This window comes from Astatotilapia calliptera, chromosome 15 (genome assembly GCF_900246225.1).
Source record: "Astatotilapia calliptera chromosome 15, fAstCal1.2, whole genome shotgun sequence".
Classification (NCBI taxonomy): Eukaryota; Metazoa; Chordata; class Actinopteri; order Cichliformes; family Cichlidae; genus Astatotilapia; species Astatotilapia calliptera.
The window spans coordinates 19,505,903-19,525,642 of record NC_039316.1 but is presented as its reverse complement, the minus strand read 5'-3'; the positions used below and the strand labels follow the sequence as shown (position 1 = coordinate 19,525,642).

The 19,740-nt window shown below is 38.8% G+C and overlaps 1 protein-coding gene and 1 long non-coding RNA gene across 2 annotated transcripts; both read right to left on the bottom strand.

Moving 5' to 3' along the window:
- Positions 1-1,558: 1,558 nt before the first annotated feature.
- On the bottom strand, positions 1,559-6,695 carry LOC113006468 (uncharacterized). The gene is made up of 7 exons (XM_026142458.1): positions 6,670-6,695; positions 5,032-5,079; positions 4,494-4,513; positions 3,656-3,847; positions 3,088-3,296; positions 2,915-2,945; positions 1,559-1,774 (listed from the first exon to the last, which is right to left on the bottom strand). The coding sequence occupies exons 2-7, from the start codon at positions 5,064-5,066 to the stop codon at positions 1,635-1,637; spliced, it is 627 nt and encodes a 208-aa protein (XP_025998243.1). The 5' UTR covers positions 5,067-5,079; positions 6,670-6,695; the 3' UTR covers positions 1,559-1,634.
- A 4,877-nt stretch (positions 6,696-11,572) lies between these two features.
- LOC113037126 (uncharacterized) lies at positions 11,573-12,491 on the bottom strand. The gene is made up of 2 exons (XR_003274583.1): positions 12,136-12,491; positions 11,573-11,893 (listed from the first exon to the last, which is right to left on the bottom strand). It is a non-coding gene; the product is annotated as an uncharacterized LOC113037126 (long non-coding RNA).
- Between the last annotated feature and the right edge of the window lie 7,249 nt (positions 12,492-19,740).

Here is a 19,740-nt window from a genome sequence, read left to right as displayed (position 1 = left end):
GCTAATCCAGGTGACTGGATTGGACACTAGATCAAGTGCTCCCCAAATCTAGTGAAACCACCGCCATAAGTCAAAGATTCACTCCTCCTTTACTTCTCTTTATGTCTTTAACAGTTCCCTATTATGCTGCAAAATGCTGCATTCACGAACTGTCAGCTGTATGGCGCCATCAAGTGTTTAACAAACGTAATAAAGTAAATGTATTTTCTCACCATTTTCTTCTTTCTTTTCTTTGCGTTGGGAAACAAGTGGAAGAAGAAATTAGCATTTAGTGGGAATTTAAAAAGTTGAACAAATTCAGCCAGCAGGTAAATATGTGTCAGTGTTGGTAACACTGAAAGCTCTGCACGAGCTTTTACTGGATCCAGACAAAGTCAAAAACGAAAAAAGAAAGACCACCTTAGAAGAGTGTGTGCATGCACGTTAGAGATGAGGGAGCACTTCAAAGCCTTATATGGTTAGTTAATCATTTTAAAAGTCGACTTACGGAAGAGCTTGATACGTGACTCGTGTCACGGGCACACTGAAGACGCTAAAAGCCCCTCCCCGACCGCCTCTCAGTGCAGCACTTTCACTTTTGATTTGAGAAACAAAGACAAAACAGAGATGAGAATGTGTTTTGAGAGAGAAAAGACAAGAAAGGTAGGAGGTGTGAGTTATTGAAAATCATTGTAAATGTGTGTGATACAATATAAAGATGAACCTTGATAAAAAATTAAAAAGAAAAAACAGTTGTTTGTGCATCTCATTAGAATCTGCAATACTGATCACGACCACTAGGAGGCAGTGTTGTAGAAAAATGAAGTCAGTCCAAAGCACAGGCTTCACATGACACTGAAAGTTGAAGTAGAAAATATCAGTATCCCCCACCCAACAACTCAACTAACTACATTTATACTGAAGAGAGGCTAGTGACATAAAATGTATTTCCAAAATTACAAATGTTTTTGTACACACAGGCATTTTAAAATATTTTAATAACATCAACACTGATTAGTAAATCAATCAATATTTTAAATCTGAGTCACCTCACACGCTATGTGTGTCATTTACTGTTTACCTCATGATGAAGGTGCGGTGCATCCACAACTATGTACTCTGAAGCACAATGATCCGAGTGAGATGCTACGGTATGACTTTAAACAGGCGCTTCATGCTTGAAAACCCTCCAATGTGGCTGAATTACATCAATTCTGCAAAGATGAGTCGGACAAAGTTCCCCCACGGTGCTCGAAAAGACTCTCAAATGCTTGATTGCAGTTGTTGCTGCTAAGGGTGGCCCAGCCAGTTAGTAGGCTTAGGCTCCCTTTTTCGCACAAGGCCATGTACGATTAGATTTTTCCCTCTTTAATAATAAACACCTACATTTAAAACATTTTTCTTACTTGTGTTATCTTTGTGTAATATTTAAACTTGATTGATGATCTCATTTCAGTGTGACAAAAAATAGGAAATCAGGAATGAGGCAAATCACTTTTTCACATCACCATATTTATTGTTATTCATTAGTAAATTACATTTTTAGTAAAAAGTAAAAGGTTAATAAGATAAAGTACAGAAAAGCAACAAGACAGGAAAGATTTGTATTTATTCTTTATGAGCATAATTATGATAATACATTCAGCAGAATTATTTCACACATATGTTTTATTTGTACTTGACGTGCCTTCAGCATGAGCATGCTCGACCTTGTCTACTTGTGTAAGTGTCACTAGAATGATGACAAAAATGAATGCAATGATGAGTGCTACAATCAGTAGATGGTTCTTTATCCCTAAAATGAAGAAAAACAAAGATTATTAAAGGTGGTATTTTTTAATATTATATATAAAATACAAAACATAATGCAAATGGCAGAAACTGCAATTAAAATAATAATAATAATAATAATAATAATAATAATAATAATAATAATAATAATAATAATAATATCAAAGTTTCTATTTTCATGGGCCCATCTAAATCATTGAACTCAGGTGCTCCAATCACGTTCTTAACCTCTGATTTATCGAGTCAAGCACCCAGCCATGCAGACTGCTTCTACAAACATTTATGAAAGACCGAAAGACCAGGTCGCTCTCAGGAGCTCAGTAAATTTCAGTGTGGTACCATGATAGGATGCCACTGGTGCAACAAATTCAGTTGTGAAATTTTCTCATTATTAATGAATTAACAAAGTGGAAGTGATTGGGAACGACAGCAATTTAGCAGCAAAGATAAAGGCCACGTAAAGTCAGAGATTGCTGTCAACATCAGTGTCTGACTTCACAAATGTACTTCTGGATTAAAGGTCAAAAATTCCCATAAACACACTCCTAAACCTTGTACAATGTCCATTTAAATCTATTGAAGCTATGAAGCAATTATATTTGCAAAGGTTGGGTCAATATCATATTGAATCCTATGGATTAAGAATGGAATGGGACTCAAGCTCATATGTGGGTCTTTGGCCCAGTGTTTTGAATTTATGAGGTTACGGTTCCTTGTGTTTTGAGGACCTCTGGTTTTTAGGTCTGGCTTCTTTGTAATTTTAGCTGGTTGCTATTTTGCTTTGTTATCTATTGCATTCTCTGTTCATTTGTTTCTGTTTATATTCTACTTCATGTTCCTAGGTTATGATCAAGTTTAATCTATGTGCTTTGATAATGCAATATTTATCATGTTTTATGGTCCCTTTCTGTCTCCACAGTCCTGTCTGGTCTGTTCAGTTGTGTTCCAAACGTGTGTCCATTCTGCCCTAATGTCCTCCTGTGTATCTAAACCCTCAGTTTGCATCTGTTCTGTGTAACTTTTGAGGTACTTTTCAGCTAATTTCACAGGTGGGATAACTACATACATTGTCATTTTAATCTGAATGTAAAACTGGGGCAAAAAAAAGCTGTAATTGGAAATTCATGGTTGTAGTCACACTTACAATTGACTATCCTGGTCAGCAAGTCAGAGCCCTAAAAAGGAAGAAGAAAAATTAGAATACAAATAACAAATTAACTGGAGCATTTGTAACAAACTGCAATGTTTGAATCATACCTACCTACCCACTACTTTATTCAAAACATCAATATTAGATAAGTTTTTTTTAGTCAGTACCTGAGTCTCCAAACTGAGAACTCCAAAATGATTCTTGATTTCAGCCCACATGTTGTCATTGAGACTGCAGTTAAGGAGGGTGCCATCATAAAAGAGACAATCCACAGTGAGGCAGACATCTGGGTTGTAGACCTGTCTGCTGCTTTTGGCTACAACACGACGAGTATCATGAGTGTGGTGCATCACCACCAGAATCACTGGTTTACCCACTATAAGGACAGAGACAGTGGGATCAGATGGTTCAAGAAAAGTGAAAAAACATTTAAGTTAGTTAAGTTACTAGATATTGAGCTGAGGCTGTAAGACATTAAAACTTTTCTTCAGAACCCTTTACATTATTTCATCCATCCATTATTTTCCATCTACTTGTTCAACTGAATATCACACAGGAGCTTCCCATCTGACACACAAGAGAAAAAGACAACTAATGTAAGTAGGTCACATACAGGTAAATTACAACTTCTTACCATGACATTTCTCGTGATACCAATTTAACATTCATGGATTTAAATTACTTCCCTTTACTTGTGATGACAAAAGAAAACTAGTGTGATTTAACATTTCGTACGAGGTTTGTTGTTGAGAGCCTCTGTGATGTCTGTTCCAACTCGTGAAACAACAGGACAAAAACCTAGAAGGTAGTCACAATCTTCAGGAGAGTCCACCTCAGTGTGGCCGATGTCTTTGAGTTTTTGAACAATTTGAGAATGAGCTCCATTTGTTCTTCCCGCCTTCCAGACATAGAATTTTTTCCACAAAACTAAAGATGAAAGAAAAAGAAATTTAAGTACATTATTCACCTGTAACATCATTTTGTACTACTTGAGCCAGATGGAGGTGAAAGAAATAACAAAATGATATCATCTATCAGTGGCTTTTTACATGGACTATTAAGGGTGCTGATTAGGATCTCCCCAAATGTGCTGAAACTACTGGAGTAATCACAAAGCAGTGACTCAGCTGCAGTGCTTTCATTTTAATAGGGTAGTGTAAATGACCACGGCAGACCCGGTGACATTAACATGCTCTGTTACCTTTATTGACACACAGAGCTGCAGCTCTCCCGCTGCCAGCTCAACATAACCAACAACAACACCACCACAGGACCCAGTGCTATGCTTAAGTCGGTGGGGCATGATTGCGGATGTCGTGCAGGTGCGTCCACCTTCCCTGCACGGCACCGCAGGCCACACCCAGCCACAGGTGGTTTAGTTATAACAGAAAATGAAAGTGAATTAAAACAAGGTGTGTCTTCTTCTTCTTTATTTATTTTGATTTTTGTTTGGTTATTAAAGCTCTTCATAATTATCATGGTAGAAGTATCAATAAATGATGTTTTATAATCACCAAATGCAGTTTAATGAATTTAACAAATACAGTCTTGAAAAATCTACTTGTTTTCTCACCTTGTTCCTGTTCCATGTCTCTAAGAACGATCAAGAAACAGAAAGGAGCATTTTTCAGCATAATTATCCACAGACAAGGTGAATGTACATCACAAGCTCTCTTTAGTGGCAGCTGCCCTACAAAAGCTATCACTGGTATAGAAGTCTGAAAAAAAAACCCAAGAGATACTAATCTGTATTATTATTCAGTTCAGTTCAGTGAGAAGATGAGAAAACCTAAATGTGCCACTGAATGATGCAGGAAACCCAACTCCTCCTTCTAAAGCACAAGTGCGCACTGCAAAAGTTCCACAGCCTTACTATCTGCACAGCAGACACAGAAAAAACAACAAAGTCCAGTATGATAACAGGAGCACCTCAATGTCAACCATATAGATGCAATTTAATATTTAACACTAAATCAACTGTGACTGCATAATTTCCTCAATAAAGTACTTTGATTGTAATTTATCGGTAATCTGCATTATTACATTGCATGGCAGAGAATAAGTAGTTCACAGCATCATGGGGTGAAAAAAGAAAGTAAAAGGTTACTTACAAAAGAGCTTGATAATTTCTTTCAATCTCTGGCATATCTTTCCTCAGGCTGCAGTAGAATGAAATGCAGTGTAAATGAAAGTCATGGTCACTGCAAAACTTTCACTTTCACATGTGCAGACAGCCACCCACTCATCCATCCACTTATCTGTTTTTTTCCTGCTTTTAGATGCTGAGCACTGGGAAATCTCCCAAACAGAAATATTTTCAGAACACTAAAGATGAAAAGGCTTCATTTAAAAAGGGTCAATTGGAGCATAATATTGCATCATATCACAGTACTTGAGTCAGATGATTTCATTTGATATTAGTGCCTTTTTTAAGTGAGCTACAAAGTGCCTTGGATACTAGGACCCAAAATTAGCTAAAATCACAGAAATAATGACGAAGGACTGTGATGGAGTGATTTTGACAAAAGTTGTCATTGTTGTGCTTAAAACTGTAAACCTTGTCCTAATCTGCATGTTCAGCTATTTTTCTGTCCCTCCCCGACATCTAGGATGGTGGGGGATGGTAATAGCTATAGTGTTTAACTGCAGGCACATTGCATGTAAAGGTTCTGGTTTCTTTATTTAGAAGGAATGTTTACTTCCTGCCATTTATGGGCTCACCTGTGCTTGTATATGGTGGACCATTAAAGGGGTTAAGCGATATATGGGGGGTGAGGGAAGGTGACCCTTTTATGACTATAGATGTTGTTAAACGGCTGTAACCACATATGACTAGCAGGAAGTCATGTATACAGAGTCACGTACACACACATGCACTCACATGCTCATACGTGCATACAGTCACACACACAGTGCCTTAACTTAGTGGTTCCCAAACTTTTTTTGCTGGGCCCCCCTTTGTTCTACAAGAAAAATATTGCCCCCCCCCCCCCCCCCCCCCCTCTCTCTCTCTCTCGCACACGCGCTAACACATCCTCCAACCACACACCCCCATATTTTGCTCCATTGCGGTTTATTTCACACCTCAAACATTTAGTAAACAATTTAGCAAATACAAGTAATTCGCAGGTAGTAAGAAAATAAACTACTAACTCTTTTACGCTACGTCCGCAGCTGTTTCGTCCACACGTATGAGTTCATCACGCAACCTTAAAGGTATGTGCCTTTTTCCACGTCACGCTGTGCGCCACGTTATTGTTTACAGGAGATGAATTGCAGAATGGCAGATAGTCAGATTAACAGTATTTTGTCTCTATCTTCAGGTTTTACACGCTTACATATAAACAAGCAGTTACTGTCCCTCCATTTAGAAAGGCAGAGGCGTCACGGTGTGATTATTTTACATGTAGTTTTTTTTCCTGTGTAATAACATTGTTATCAATACATTTTTCAAAAAATGCCTCTCTGTGCAAAATGGGTTTAAAAACATAAACAACTGTGGGATGCTGTTTGTCCGTGATTTGAACCGAGGGAGCAAATCGTGGCAGGATCAGCCTGATATTATTTGTATCCCACTGTAACTTTACTGTATAAAGAGCTAACATCTCTAAAATGTCAGGAGTAGCTATTTATTACAACAAGTGTTTGTGAACTAAAAATCAAGAATGTGGGATCCTGTTTGTCCGTGATTTGAAGAGCCCAGCGCTGCTGTCGACGCAGGGAAAACCACTTCTGCAGGGGAGACCTACCTCGGCACTTGTGCTGGTGAAGCCAAAGGGAAGATTTGCTTCAAGATATTTTCAAATCTTTGGCTTAGAATGAAGTTGGTTTGGAAACATATTCAGCTATGCTTCATCTCCTGCTTTGCTTGTGTGGGCGCCCCATGCAAGCAGTGTCCAAGCGTTGTTTTGTTTTTTCCCTTTTCATGCCGCGCCCCCCCTGCAATGGCTCTGCCCCCCCCCCCCCCCCCCCCCCCCCTAGGGGGCGGGCCCCACACTTTGGGAAATGTCTCCCTTAACTCTTGGGAGAAACCTTATGGGTTTTACAATGGGGTGTTTCTGTAACTGATATCTCTGAATAAAAGGCTGCGAGGGGACACTGTATTTTTTTAAGTTGGCTGAGATCAGGTGGGGAGTTTGTAGCTCCAAGATCCTGACCAGACCGGCTTCTCTTGCAAGTTAAAATGGACTGAGCTCTGAGTGTCTTGCTTTGTTCACGGGGATAAGTCTCTGAGTTAGCGAGGTCTGCGAGTACAGACCTAACAGACTGACTCTATCGAAGTACTTTCACTTTATATGTTAAGTTTCACTTATTAAAGAAAATGAAATTGAGGCAAAACAGAGTGTCTTTTCCCCTTCTTTCTCTGCATATATTTTAATCCCCACTTTTAACAGTAGAATATCAGAATCAGAATCAGAATCGTGTTTATTGGCCAAGTATATGTGCAGACACATACAGGGAATTTGGTTCCGGTAGATGGAACACACACACACACACACACACACACACACACACACACACACACACACACACACACACACGTGTCTATATATACACATTACACATACATACACAAAGCTGTGTAAACCAACTATAAATAACAAATCTAAACTTATATACATAAAATACAGAAATGAATGAGGTGGAATGAATACTGCAAAATGTACATAAGGTGCAGCTGCAGTCTGGCAGTGGGAGCAGTGTGACAGGTCAACTGTTAAGAAGGGAGATGGCGAGGGGAAAGAAACTGTTCCTGTGTCGGGTGGTCCTGGTCTGCAGGCTTCTGTACCGTCTGCCAGAGGGCAGCAGATCAAAAAGTCTGTGTGCAGGGTGTGAGGGGTCTGTGATGATTTTCCCTGCCCGTTTCCTGGTTCTTGAGAGGTACAGATCCTGGATGGAGGGCAGGGGGGTGCCGATGATCCTTTCTGCTGCCCGTACAGTCTGCTGCTGTCTGCTCCTGTCCTGTTTAGTGGCTGCTCCATACCAGACTGTGATGGAGGAGCACAGGACAGACTCAATGACCGCAGTGTAGAACTGGATCAGCAGCTCCTGTGGAAGACTGTACTTCCCCAGTTGTCTCAGGAAGTACATCCTCTGCTGGGTCTTTTTGAGGATGGCGTTGATGTTGGTCTCCCACTTCAGGTCCTGGGAGATGGTTGTACCCAGGAACTTGAAGGTCTTCACAGTTGACACAGGGCTGTCTGATATGGTGAGGGGGAGCAGAGTTGAGGGATGTCTCCTGAAGTCCACTGTCATCTCTACAGTCTTAAGAGTGTTCAGCTCCAGATTGTGCTGACTGCACCAGAGTACCAGCCGCTCAACTTCCTGCCGGTATGCAGACTCATCACCATCTTGAATGAGGCCAATGACGGTGGTGTCATCTGCAAACTTTAGGAGTTTGACAGCCGAGTGCTTGGAGGTGCAGTCGTTAGTGTAGAGGGAGAACAGTAGTGGTGAGAGGACACATCCTTGGGGGGCACCAATACTGAGGGACCGGGTTTCAGAGGTGATCTCCCCCAGCCTCACTTGTTGCTTTCTGTCTGTCAGGAAGCTGGTGATCCACTGACAGGTAGCTGGTGACAAACTGAGCTAGCATCCTTAATGGAGGAAGTACTTCTGAATGTACTTCCTCCATTAAGAGCCTCGGTGTTACTTTTGACAGTGTTTTTAAATTTGATAAACAAATCAGCTCCGTAGTCAAGGGATCTTTTTATCATCTACGGATTTTAGCTAAAGACAAGTCCTACCTGTGCAGGAACGATCTAGAAAGGGTGGTCCATGCTTTTATTACTTCACGGCTGGACTACTGTAACTCCCTTTATGCTGGTTTAGATCGTTCCTGTCTGCATCGCCTCCAACTGGTGCAGAACGCTGACCGGTTCCAAAAAGAGAGACCACATCACTCCGGTCCTCTGCTCTCTCCACTGGCTCCCAGTTGCTTTTAGGATTGATTTTAAAATTTTACTGCTGGTTTTTAAGGTTCTTAACGGTATTGCACCTCCTTACGCCCCAGGAGATCTTTGAGGTCAGCAGACCTGATGCTTTTAGATGTTCCCAGGTACAGACTAAAGACTAGGGGAGAGAGGGCTTTTGCTTTGGCTGCACCCAGACTGTGGAACAGTTGACCTCCTCACATCAGATTCTCCACAAGCCTAGGAACTTTTAAAACTGCTCTTAAAACTCACCTCTTCTCATTGGCTTTTAGCAAGGTTTAACTTATTGTTTTAATTTATTGCTTTATCAGTGAGGAGTTTTATGTACTTGTGTTTTATTGTATTTTATATTTGTATTTTATTGTACAGCACTTTGGTCAGCCTCGGTTGTTTTTAAATGTGCTTTATAAATAAACTTGACTTGACTTGACTGATGGCCCAGGATTCTCCAGGTGATGCAGAACGGAGTGGAGGGCGGTGGAAAATGTATCCTCTTTGGACCTGTTTTCCTTACAGGCAAATTGTTGGGGGTCGAGGCTGGGTGGGAGGCAGTCCTTTATGTGCTTTAGGACAGCTTCTCGAAGCACTTTGCAACCACTGGAGTCAGTAGGATGGGTCTGTAGTTGCTGAGGCTACTGATGGTGGTGGACTTGGGGACTGGGACTATTGTTGCAGATTTCAGGGAGTGAGGGACAGTGGCATGTGTCGGGGAGAGGTTGAATAGTCTGGTGAACACAGGAGCTAGCTGGTTGGCACAGGCTTTGAGCACTCTACCAGGTTTTCCATCAGGGCCAGCAGCTTTCCTCTGATTTACTGCTCTGAACATATTGCAGACCTGATGTTGTTGGAGGCTAAATGTGTGGGGGCTATGCTCAGAGGAGGCTGTGGGCAGGGCATTGGGTAGGGTAACTGCAGTTTTCTCGAAGCCTTCCTATACCTTTCTGGAGTTGTTAGCAGAGAGGTGATCTGACAGCTTTTTTGAATAGTGTTATTTATTTTCTCTTTAACTGAGGATGTCATGATCTACTTAACTTTTTGACTTTAGCTGACTCTTGGAAACTTGGAAACTTAAACTTGTGTTGTATTTAAAATAAACTTCACATTATAAACATAACACTCATATTCATAACATATTTGATGTTTCACATTTCTCTCTCTTTTTCTCATCAGCAACAACTGAGCAACATCAAACTGGTCAAACTGTCACATTTGAACGTGGACATGATGTTACTCTGCCTTGTAACACCTCGTTACAAGGTCAGCATAACTGTATCAGTACTACCTGGATCTTCAGTGATTCAAGCAGTTCAGTATCACTCTTTGAGTTTGGGCAGAATAAAGAAGCCAAACCTGAATCAGACAGACTGAGTCTTTCTGCAGACTGTTCTCTGGTTATAAAGAAGGTCACAGATCAGGATGTTGGTCCTTACACCTGCAGACAGTACAAAACAGCAACAGGATCACAAGAAGGTCCAGACTTTGTGATTGATCTGTCTGTTATTAACAGTGAGTATTTACATCTTGTTTTCAGCTCAAACTGTCCTGTTAGAACAACAAACTGAAACACCACAATAATTATGATCACAGTGATGAAGTTCATTTTTCTATTGTTGCTTTTCTCTTACAATATCTCCATCTTCACCAGTGTGTGTACATGAGAACAATGATAAAGCATCTTGAACAGCTCTGTGTTGACATATGAACACTGTAGACTCACAGTTGAGTGTCTGTATGAAGATAAAGAGAACATATCCTCAGACATGAGACATCATCAAAAATGAGATTTTTTAGACTGTTAAACATCTCACCACTGTTTCCTCTCTGTTGTTGTTCACTTACTTTCAAGTCTTTTCTTACTGTTAGAGTCTTTAATGTTGTTATTGTTTTTCTTTAGGTGGAAATGTAACAACAATCAAATCAACAAAATCAACAATTAAACCAACATTAAAAATAACAATGACAGAGGCACTAAAGACATCAGAGGGGACACTGACAGCACCATCAAATAATCAGTCAGGAGGTAGAGACGAATCGTTCACTGAAGTCTGATGTCTGAAGACTGATTCTGGGACACTGGAGAGTTTCTTTTGTTCACTTTCATTAAACAACTTAAAATGTTTAATGATTTGAAATGTTCACGGTTTTTAAGTATTACAAACCTTTAACAATAACATTGTACAACATTTGAAGCTTATATTGATAATAACAAATAACAAAGATTAGTGATGGTTACATAACCCTGAATTGAGATTCATATTTAGTTTTATTGTTTGCGTGAAAGAGAAAAAAGAATTGTTATGAATAATATATTCTTAAGCACATTTACTTGATTTTTATACTTTTCATTATTGGTGTTGGAATATTTTTATTTAGAACAAAGAATAAATACTGTAGCTAGAAACTCCACAGTAAAAAAAAAAACCACTCAAACCTCATTACTGCATGTTAGAAAACTGACGGTTTTTATCACATTTAAAATCGTTTGATTTTTTGCACTGAATAAAAAATTGAAGCCAAATTATTTTTATTATTTTTACATTTTCTGTATTTGCTGAGATGCATCATTGTGTCTGTGGGTTTAGGAGCACTCTTAATATCTGCTGTTACAGTCAACACGTGGATAAAATGTAACAGTGAGAACATTTACAGATGAAACTTTTACACATAAAAGCTTTGAGTTTTGAGCTTTGAGTGTGGATTACTAGAGAGGACACCAAGGTTAGCATCTTGCTCAGGCCAGAGCTCATTTATTTCTGAGCTACAGTTCACTCATTCTCTCATGTACACAGTACAAATCAAATGAATCCCAATTACTCTGCAAATAAAATACATTTCGTTAAAAAAAAGTTATATAAATCATTCTTTCAAAGCCAAAATAAATGTAAATGAATTCAGATAATTTAATTTAGATGATTGTAGTGTTCTGTTGCAGAGTGTAGCAACTCCGATCAAACACCAAGCTAAACCTCTGTCAATGAATACACGAGTCCGAGTAGAGTTGACCTTTTACTCAGAATCTTCATTTGACAAGCGGTGAAAACTGTAGTTGAAAAGAAATACAGAATAGAAAAAATGATAGTTTACATAAATATTGCATCACGAAATAACTCAAAATGTGACCTTACACCTTCGTGTTAGCTTTAGCAACAGTAATGATCATCAAAACTGCCTTTTTTAACATGTACAAATCAACCTCCATGAATCACAAATAAAATATAATTTTTCACAAATACCACTATTTATGCCTTTTTAACACCTTCATCGTGAAATATATACACTTACGGCGTTGCCTGAACAATGTTCCCAAGTGGATGGCTGTGGATAAGCCTCAGAGCAAGACCTCTTAGAGAACCAGGAAGAGGAATTAAACAGGAAATGAAGCAATACAGGTAACCCACCAGGAAGTGAGGTTATTAGCAAGTTCACCTTCAAAATTAAAGCTTCTTAACATTTTTAACTCTTTTTACTGTTCTTTCTAACTTAAATACATACAAAAGAATTACTTTAAGCAAACATTAAAGATAAATGAAATAAATGCCTTTGAGGCATCACAATGATACACTTGAAGAGTACCATCTACTGACATAATGACATGTAGAACAGGCCACAATAATAATAATAATTTAAATAATAAAAATAAAATAGGGTAATCTCTCTTTTCCCAAATGTAAACATGTACCAATTTTTTTAACCTACTACATGATCTTTAGAGATCTCAAAATGTAACAAATATATTAATAATAAATGGAAAACATCAGAGCATCACAATGTACGAACATCAGAGATGATCTTAATTATGTTGTTGTTTTCCACAGGTGTGTAACAATGGAGACAAAATGAACTATGAAAACATTGGAGACTCTTCTGCTTCTGTCAGACTCCACTGATCAATATCTTCAACATCAACTGACCACAGAAATGAATCCACTGATATTTAAAATATTTTAAAATATTTAAAATATTTTGGTTTTATCACATATTAAGAATCCAAAATCTTTTTCATGTGCAGTTAGTTAGATAATTAAAAATAACTTAAACTCTGTGAAACAGTTTGTCCAGTTACATAAAGAAAAGACTCTGAGACTGTGAATGTTGCATTCAGGAGGTTGACTGAGACGTCGAGTTATGCCAAAGTAAACTGCTTCAGATATGAAGGGGGAGGCCAGCATAATCAGAATAACAGCTTCTTCTTTGGCCTTTAAATTTATTTTAATGTATTTGATTGTTTTACTCTTTGTTTGTTTGTGACACAGTAACCAGTGTTGTTTTCAATTTTATAACTTGTGTTATCTGTACCTATTTGTCTTTATTTTGGCTGTATAAGACTGTTTTTCTTTAAAGATTGATTTTATTGTTTGTTTTTTTTGCTCTGTTTCTCTCTGACTCCTCACACACCTGAACCATAATAGACTGCAAACTAGTCTCTATTATTCTCTCCAGTTTGACTTCCTGTTCTTTCATCTTAAACCTTAAACTAGTTTTAGCAGCTCTGTTAGAACTGATCTCTTTGCTCTCTTTTTGTTGAATTTCAAAACATAGAAGCAGATGTTACGTGAGCTCTGCTTTTCAGTTTCAACCCATAGTCACTGTTCTGGTGTGTGCTGGGAGGTGGAGCTCCATGGCTGATTCCTGGTTGTAATTTTCATGTAATCTGCATCCTGCAGAATGAGCTTGAACAGCTAATAATTTGGTTAAGAGTGAACTTCTTTAAACCAGTCAGTGAGAGTGATAACAAGAAAAAGCAAATAAAAGCTGATTGAAGGTGAAAAGCAGAGAGAGAAAAAATGCAATTGTAAACTGATTTTAACAGAAACCAATAAAAAAGACTTTTATTCAGTCACTGGTTCCTTACGCCAGTTTTGGTTTTTGTTTTTGTTTTTTTCAGTACAAAATCAGGTGTCACCTTTCTTTATGCATAGACAAAAACTAAAGGTGAGCAGATGGAAATTTCATAGAAATTAATTTTTTAAATGTACAACTACAAGTAACACACTGAGCTACTGTCATGGCCTCTCTGTCATGTTCTAACAAATAAATTCATGAACCTTTGTTTTTCAGCGCAACACTGCCACCTACTGGTGCAGAGGCTACAGAAACGTTGGACAGATGAGAAAGGAGAGAGTGCAGCAGGATGCTTATGATGCGTGGTGAAAGAACAATTTTTTACCCCTCAATAGCAAAATGCTGATGGGGTATCGTTGTCAGCCTGCTGGATGTTAAAGCCTCTGTCACATGAGGAGGATACAGAGCCATTTTCCAACTGCTATTAGGCTGATGATTAAACTGTGACCTGATTATTTATCATCATATCGACAGACGTGTTCATTTTGGTGTTTTGCACATATATAAATTGTGTTTCTTTTATTGTGATCAGCTAATTTGGATTTTTGCAAAACAAATGTATTTCACCTATTTTAACTATTGCAAATCCATCAATAAAGCTGAATGTGAATGAGTGGATTCCCATTCATTTCCTATGGTTGACCGGGAACACCACAGATGTAACACGGATGATTAAAACTCTCATAATTCAATGAAAGAGGTGATCATTACTTTTATATGTTCAAGTGCATAGTGCAGAGGATGTCATAAGGCCTTGAGGCAATCAGATGTAAAACACAATATTTATGAGTGTTTTAAGTTGTAAATCGTCAGATTTCACCCGAACACGAAAGGAAGGTTTTAATGACAAATAATGTTTTCTTATAGTCATTTGGTGATGATGATGGTGGCGACACTGTGACTTACATCACCGTGAAAGCTTCCTCCTCTACCTCTGAAGTTTCCACTGATCCCGGTGACCACAGATGTAACATTATCTACAGCTACTTTGAGTACCATTGATATTCATTTAGTCTTCTTCTCCAATCGATCTTTCTGAGTTAACTTCAGTAATTACTTCCTCCAAACCATCAACGTGTCTTTTAGACCCCATTCATACAAGACTACTCAAAGAAGTCCTGCCATTAATTATTGCTTCAATCTTAAATATGATCAAACTATCTCTAATAATCGGCTATGTACCACAGGCCTTCAAGCTGGCAGTAGTTAAACCATTGCTTAAAAAGCCATCTGTAGACCCAACGGTCTTAGCTAATTATAGGCCAATCTCTAACCTTCCATATATATAAAAAATTCTTGAAAGAGTAGTTGACAAACAGCTAACAGATCATCTGCAGAGGAATGGCTTATTTGAAGAGTTTCAGTCAGGTTTCAGAGCTCATCACAGCACAGAAACAGCTTTAGTGAAGGTTACAAACGACCTTCTTATGGCCTCTGACAGTGAACTCATCTCTGTGCTTGTCCTGCTAGACCTCAGTGCAGCGTTGATACTGTTGACCATAATATTCTATTAAAACAATTAAAGCATTACAGGTACTGCCTTGCAGTGGTTTATATCACATTTATCTAATAGACTCAAATTTGCTCATGTAAAAGCAGAGTCCTCTTCACACAGTTCAACAGGGTTCAGTGCTATAGGACCAATTCTGTTTACATTACACATGCTTCCCTTAGGCAGTGTTGTAACATCGTAGACTAATGTGCCTGTATTAATTCATCTCCATATTATTGTGTGACGTTGCACTGGGTTTGGAGTGGTTGTATGTGTGTCACGTTTCTGCTGAGCCATTGGCTGTAATGGGGTTGGACTAATTAGAGGCAGGTGTAACTGTTGTATTGTATACCTCAGCCTAAAGGCAGCTGAGTTGCAGAGGCTGGAGTGACCACTGGCTATCTACTTACAGGGCGGTGGGTCTCAGAGGACAACCGATAACCCTGTTGAAGTCAATGTGTGGAGTGCAACTGGCTTTGGGGCATAACTGGCTCTGGCATTGGACTGTGTGTTTTTACTTGATCCGCAAATGGGACACTGGACTGTTTAATCTTTTACCTTTTTGATTATTGTGTTAATAAATTACCTTTTATGGACTGTCAACTTTTTGCCCACGGCTGAGACGGTTGGTCAGACCTAGAATCTTTAAGTGTGTGTTACATATACATCGGGAAAATGCTTTGTTTTATTTTTCTTCCTTGCCCTTCTAGATCTTTTTGCAACTAGTTGCTCCCTTCTCCTTCCTTCCTGTCTTCTTTCATCTGCCCCTTCAGGTGTCAGCCCAGTACATAATCTGCTTCTTTGTCTCCAACTGCTAAACCTCAGCTGTCCCTCAGATATACTCATTTCCAATCCTGTCCAAACTGGCCACACTCACGGAAAATCTTATTTCTGCCAGCTCCAGATTGGCTTCCTGCCTTTTTGTCAGTGATACTGTCCAAACCATATATCATGTTATTAACATTTATTTTTTTTGAAATTGCTATTCCTTGTTGTCCATTCCTGCCACTCACCTCCACCCGGCCTCCATTTTCTTCTTCACCTCTCTTGTGCTTTGAGTGGTTAACCCTGGATATTTAAACTAATACTACCTCTGCTCCATGCATCTTCATCCTTCAAAATATAGTTAACGCAGCTTAAGTAAAACTATTATGCAGAATCATATCATTGTGTTCCCGGATCACAATTATAGATTCATTAACATGTAAACCACTTTGTTGCTGCACCTGCAGTTAACTTTAATTGCATATGTGCATCTACAACCCCATTTCCAAAACATTTGATACACTGTGTAAAATGTAAATAAATAATGCAATGATTTGTACATTTCATAACATTTTATTTTACAAACATTTCTTGCCAACAATAACAAGAAAATTTTTTTTATTAAAAAAAGACTTTGAAGCAGAGGAAAATGGGAGTAGACATAGCTGTACCCTATAAATTGGTCAGTGAGTATATAAAAGCTTCCTATAGACATCTCCTACTCAACATCTCCTTACAAATAAGAGTGCTGTGAGAGGGACCCGCCCCCAAGTCCCAGGCTTTTTCACTGCTGATGCCTTCATGGTCTGCTTGAAAACTTTGTCATTTGTAAACACTGAAACATATGCGAATGATACATTCACAAAGAATAATGAATCTGTACGAATGTAGCTTCTCTGATAAAAAAAATAAAATAAAAAAAATAAGCAATGAAATGTTGCACTTGTGATTTACCTGTAACCCACTGCTGGATGTGTTCTTAAGAAAATGGACAGATCTGTGTCACAAGTTCCACTTTCTGTGTCCTTAAAGACAACTTCATAGAAGCTCCACAAGGCATCAGTGGTGTAGGTTTCAGAAATGATCAGTAGCTGACTTGCCGCTCCAAACAAACACCCCACCAGCTGATTTCTATTTTTCTCTTTTCCCTCGTCTGTAGTTAAGCGTTATTGTTCAGTGAGCTCATGCTGTGCTCGGTTGGAATTAAATATTGTTCATCATGATTTACAACTGAGAAACACTGACAGAGAAAACTGATGCTTAGGATTCTGTAATTACTATATTTTTACATGGTGTGTTTGTATGAGCTAAATTCTTCTCTGCTTATCTAGACTGAATACAGTGGCTTGCAAAAGTATTCGGCCCCCTTGAACTTCTCCACATTTTGTCACATTACAGCCACAAACATGAATCAATTTTATTGGAATTCCACGTGAAAGACCAATACAAAGTGGTGTACATGTGAGAAGTGGAACGAAAATCATACATGAGTACAAACATGTTTTACAAATAAATAACTGCAAAGTGGGGTGTGCGTAATTATTCAACCCCCTGAGTCAATACTTCGTAGAACCACTTTTTGCTGCAATTACAGCTGCCAGTCTTTTAGGGTTTGTCTCTACCAGCTTTGCACATCTAGAGACTGAAATCCTTGCCCATTCTTCTTTGTAAAACAGCTCCAGCTCAGTCAGATTAGATGGACAGTATTTGTGAACAGCAGTTTTCAGATCTTGCCACAGATTCTCGATTGGATTTAGATCTGGACTTTGACTGGGCCATTCTAACACATGGATATGTTTTGTTTTAAACCTTTCCATTGTTGCCCTGGCTTTATGTTTAGGGTCGTTGTCCTGCTGGAAGGTGAACCTCCGCCCCAGTCTCAAGTCTTTTGCAGACTCCAAGAGGTTTTCTTCCAAGATTGCCCTGTATTTGGCTCCATCCATCTTCCCATCAACTCTGACCAGCTTCCCTGTCCCTGCTGAAGAGAAGCACCCCAGAGCATGAGGTTGCCACCACCATATTTGACAGTGGGGATGGTGTGTTCAGAGTGATGTGCAGTGTTAGTTTTCTGCCACACATAGCGTTTTGCATTTTGGCCAAAAAGTTACATTTTGGTCTCATCTGACCAGAGCACCTTCTTCCACATGTTTGCTGTGTCCCCCACATGGCTTGTGGCAAACTGCAAACAGGACTTCTTGTGGTTTTCTGTTAACAATGGCTTTCTTCTTGCCACTCTTCCATAAAGGCCAACTTTGTGTAGTGCACGACTAATAGTTGTCCTATGGACAGATTCCCCCACCTGAGCTGTAGATCTCTGCAGCTCGTCCAGAGTCACCATGGGCCTCTTGGCTGCATTTCTCATCAGCACTCTTCATGTTCGGCCTGTGAGTTTGGGTGGACGGCCTTGTCTTGGTACTGTAGGTTTACAGTTGTGCCATACTCCTTCCATTTCTGAATGATCGCTTGAACAGTTCAAGGCTTGGGAAATCTTTTTGCAGCCTAAGCCTGCTTTAAATTTCTCAATAACTTTATCCCTGACCTGTCTGGTGTGTTCTTTGGACTTTGTGGTCTTGTTGCTCCCAATATTCTCTTAGACAACCTCTGAGGCCGTCACAGGGCAGCTGTATTTGTACTGACATTAGATTACACACATGTGCACTCTATTTAGTCATTAGCACTCATCAGGCAATGTCTATGGGCAACTGACTGCACTCGGACCAAAGGGGGCTGAATAATTACACACACCCCACTTTGCAGTTATTTATTTGTGAAAAATGTTTGAAATCATGTATGATTTTCGTTCCACTTCTCAGGTGTACACCACTTTGTGTTGGTCTTTCACGTGAAACTCAAATAAAATTGAGTCATTGTGGCTGTAATGTGACAAAATGTGGGAAAGTTCAAGGGGGACGAATACTTTTGCAAGCCACTGTAATTTTATCAAATAAAAATAAGACTTGAAAGTAGTTTTAACTTTAAGGATCCAATTTTTGAAACTGAAGGTAAATTCTTCAGCCATCATAAAATAAATAAATAAAACAAACAAAAAACAAACAAAAAGAATTGTACTAGTGACAAAATAATAATAAAAACAATAAAGTGTCTCAGTAATGTGTCTGGGTCCCATCTGGTGAACATTGTCATGATTCCCCAAGTCTTAAAAACCAGATCTCATCTCTGAGTGGATTAGGTGTTACAAATTCCTTCAAATTGCTACCTTTAAGTAGGTACTGAAGCAGTTTGAATGAATAGCTATTTTATTAATGCTGAGTTGTAATGCCAAAATGAGAATATTTAGTCTGTAGCGTGACACTGAAATTCTGCATCAATAACAGATGATGGGGTTTACTCTTTAAAACTGGATCAAATTGTGGTTTAAGAGTAAGGCTGTATTGGCAATGAGGTGATTTCAGTTACTGTAGAAATGGGCCTCTGTTGAATGATTGTTGTGTACTTACTGAAAGTTTTTCTGATTGTGTATGCAATAGATCAGAATGATAACATGTCATTTGGTTTATTTCATATAGCTTTAGATCATCATCAATTAAAACGTGTCCCTTGCTTCAGTCTATATCAATTAATGTGGCTATTATTAACCCCCTGACTACTAAAGTCTGCATGTTTAACAATGACACATTTATTTCATATTATAATGCTGTCCACAGTCTAACTCTAATGTGGCAGTGATAAAATGTTGGTTCTCCTCATACTTACCTTACATTTCTTAACTGGATTATAAGCTGATTAATAAATGTATTTATTTATTAATGGTTCAGTGGTAAATAACT

What these genes read in the sequence shown, in the direction of transcription:
- LOC113006468 (XM_026142458.1), bottom strand. Translation starts at nt 5,066, where the DNA reads ATGCCAGAGATTGAAAGAAATTATCAAGCTCTTTT. An exon ending in AGACATGGAACAGGAACAAG is followed by an intron (nt 3,848 to 4,493) that starts GTGAGAAAACAA and finishes TTTCATCTTTAG; the next exon opens with TTTTGTGGAAAAAATTCTAT. An exon ending in GGCTCTCAACAACAAACCTC is followed by an intron (nt 3,297 to 3,655) that starts GTACGAAATGTT and finishes CTGTCCTTATAG; the next exon opens with TGGGTAAACCAGTGATTCTG.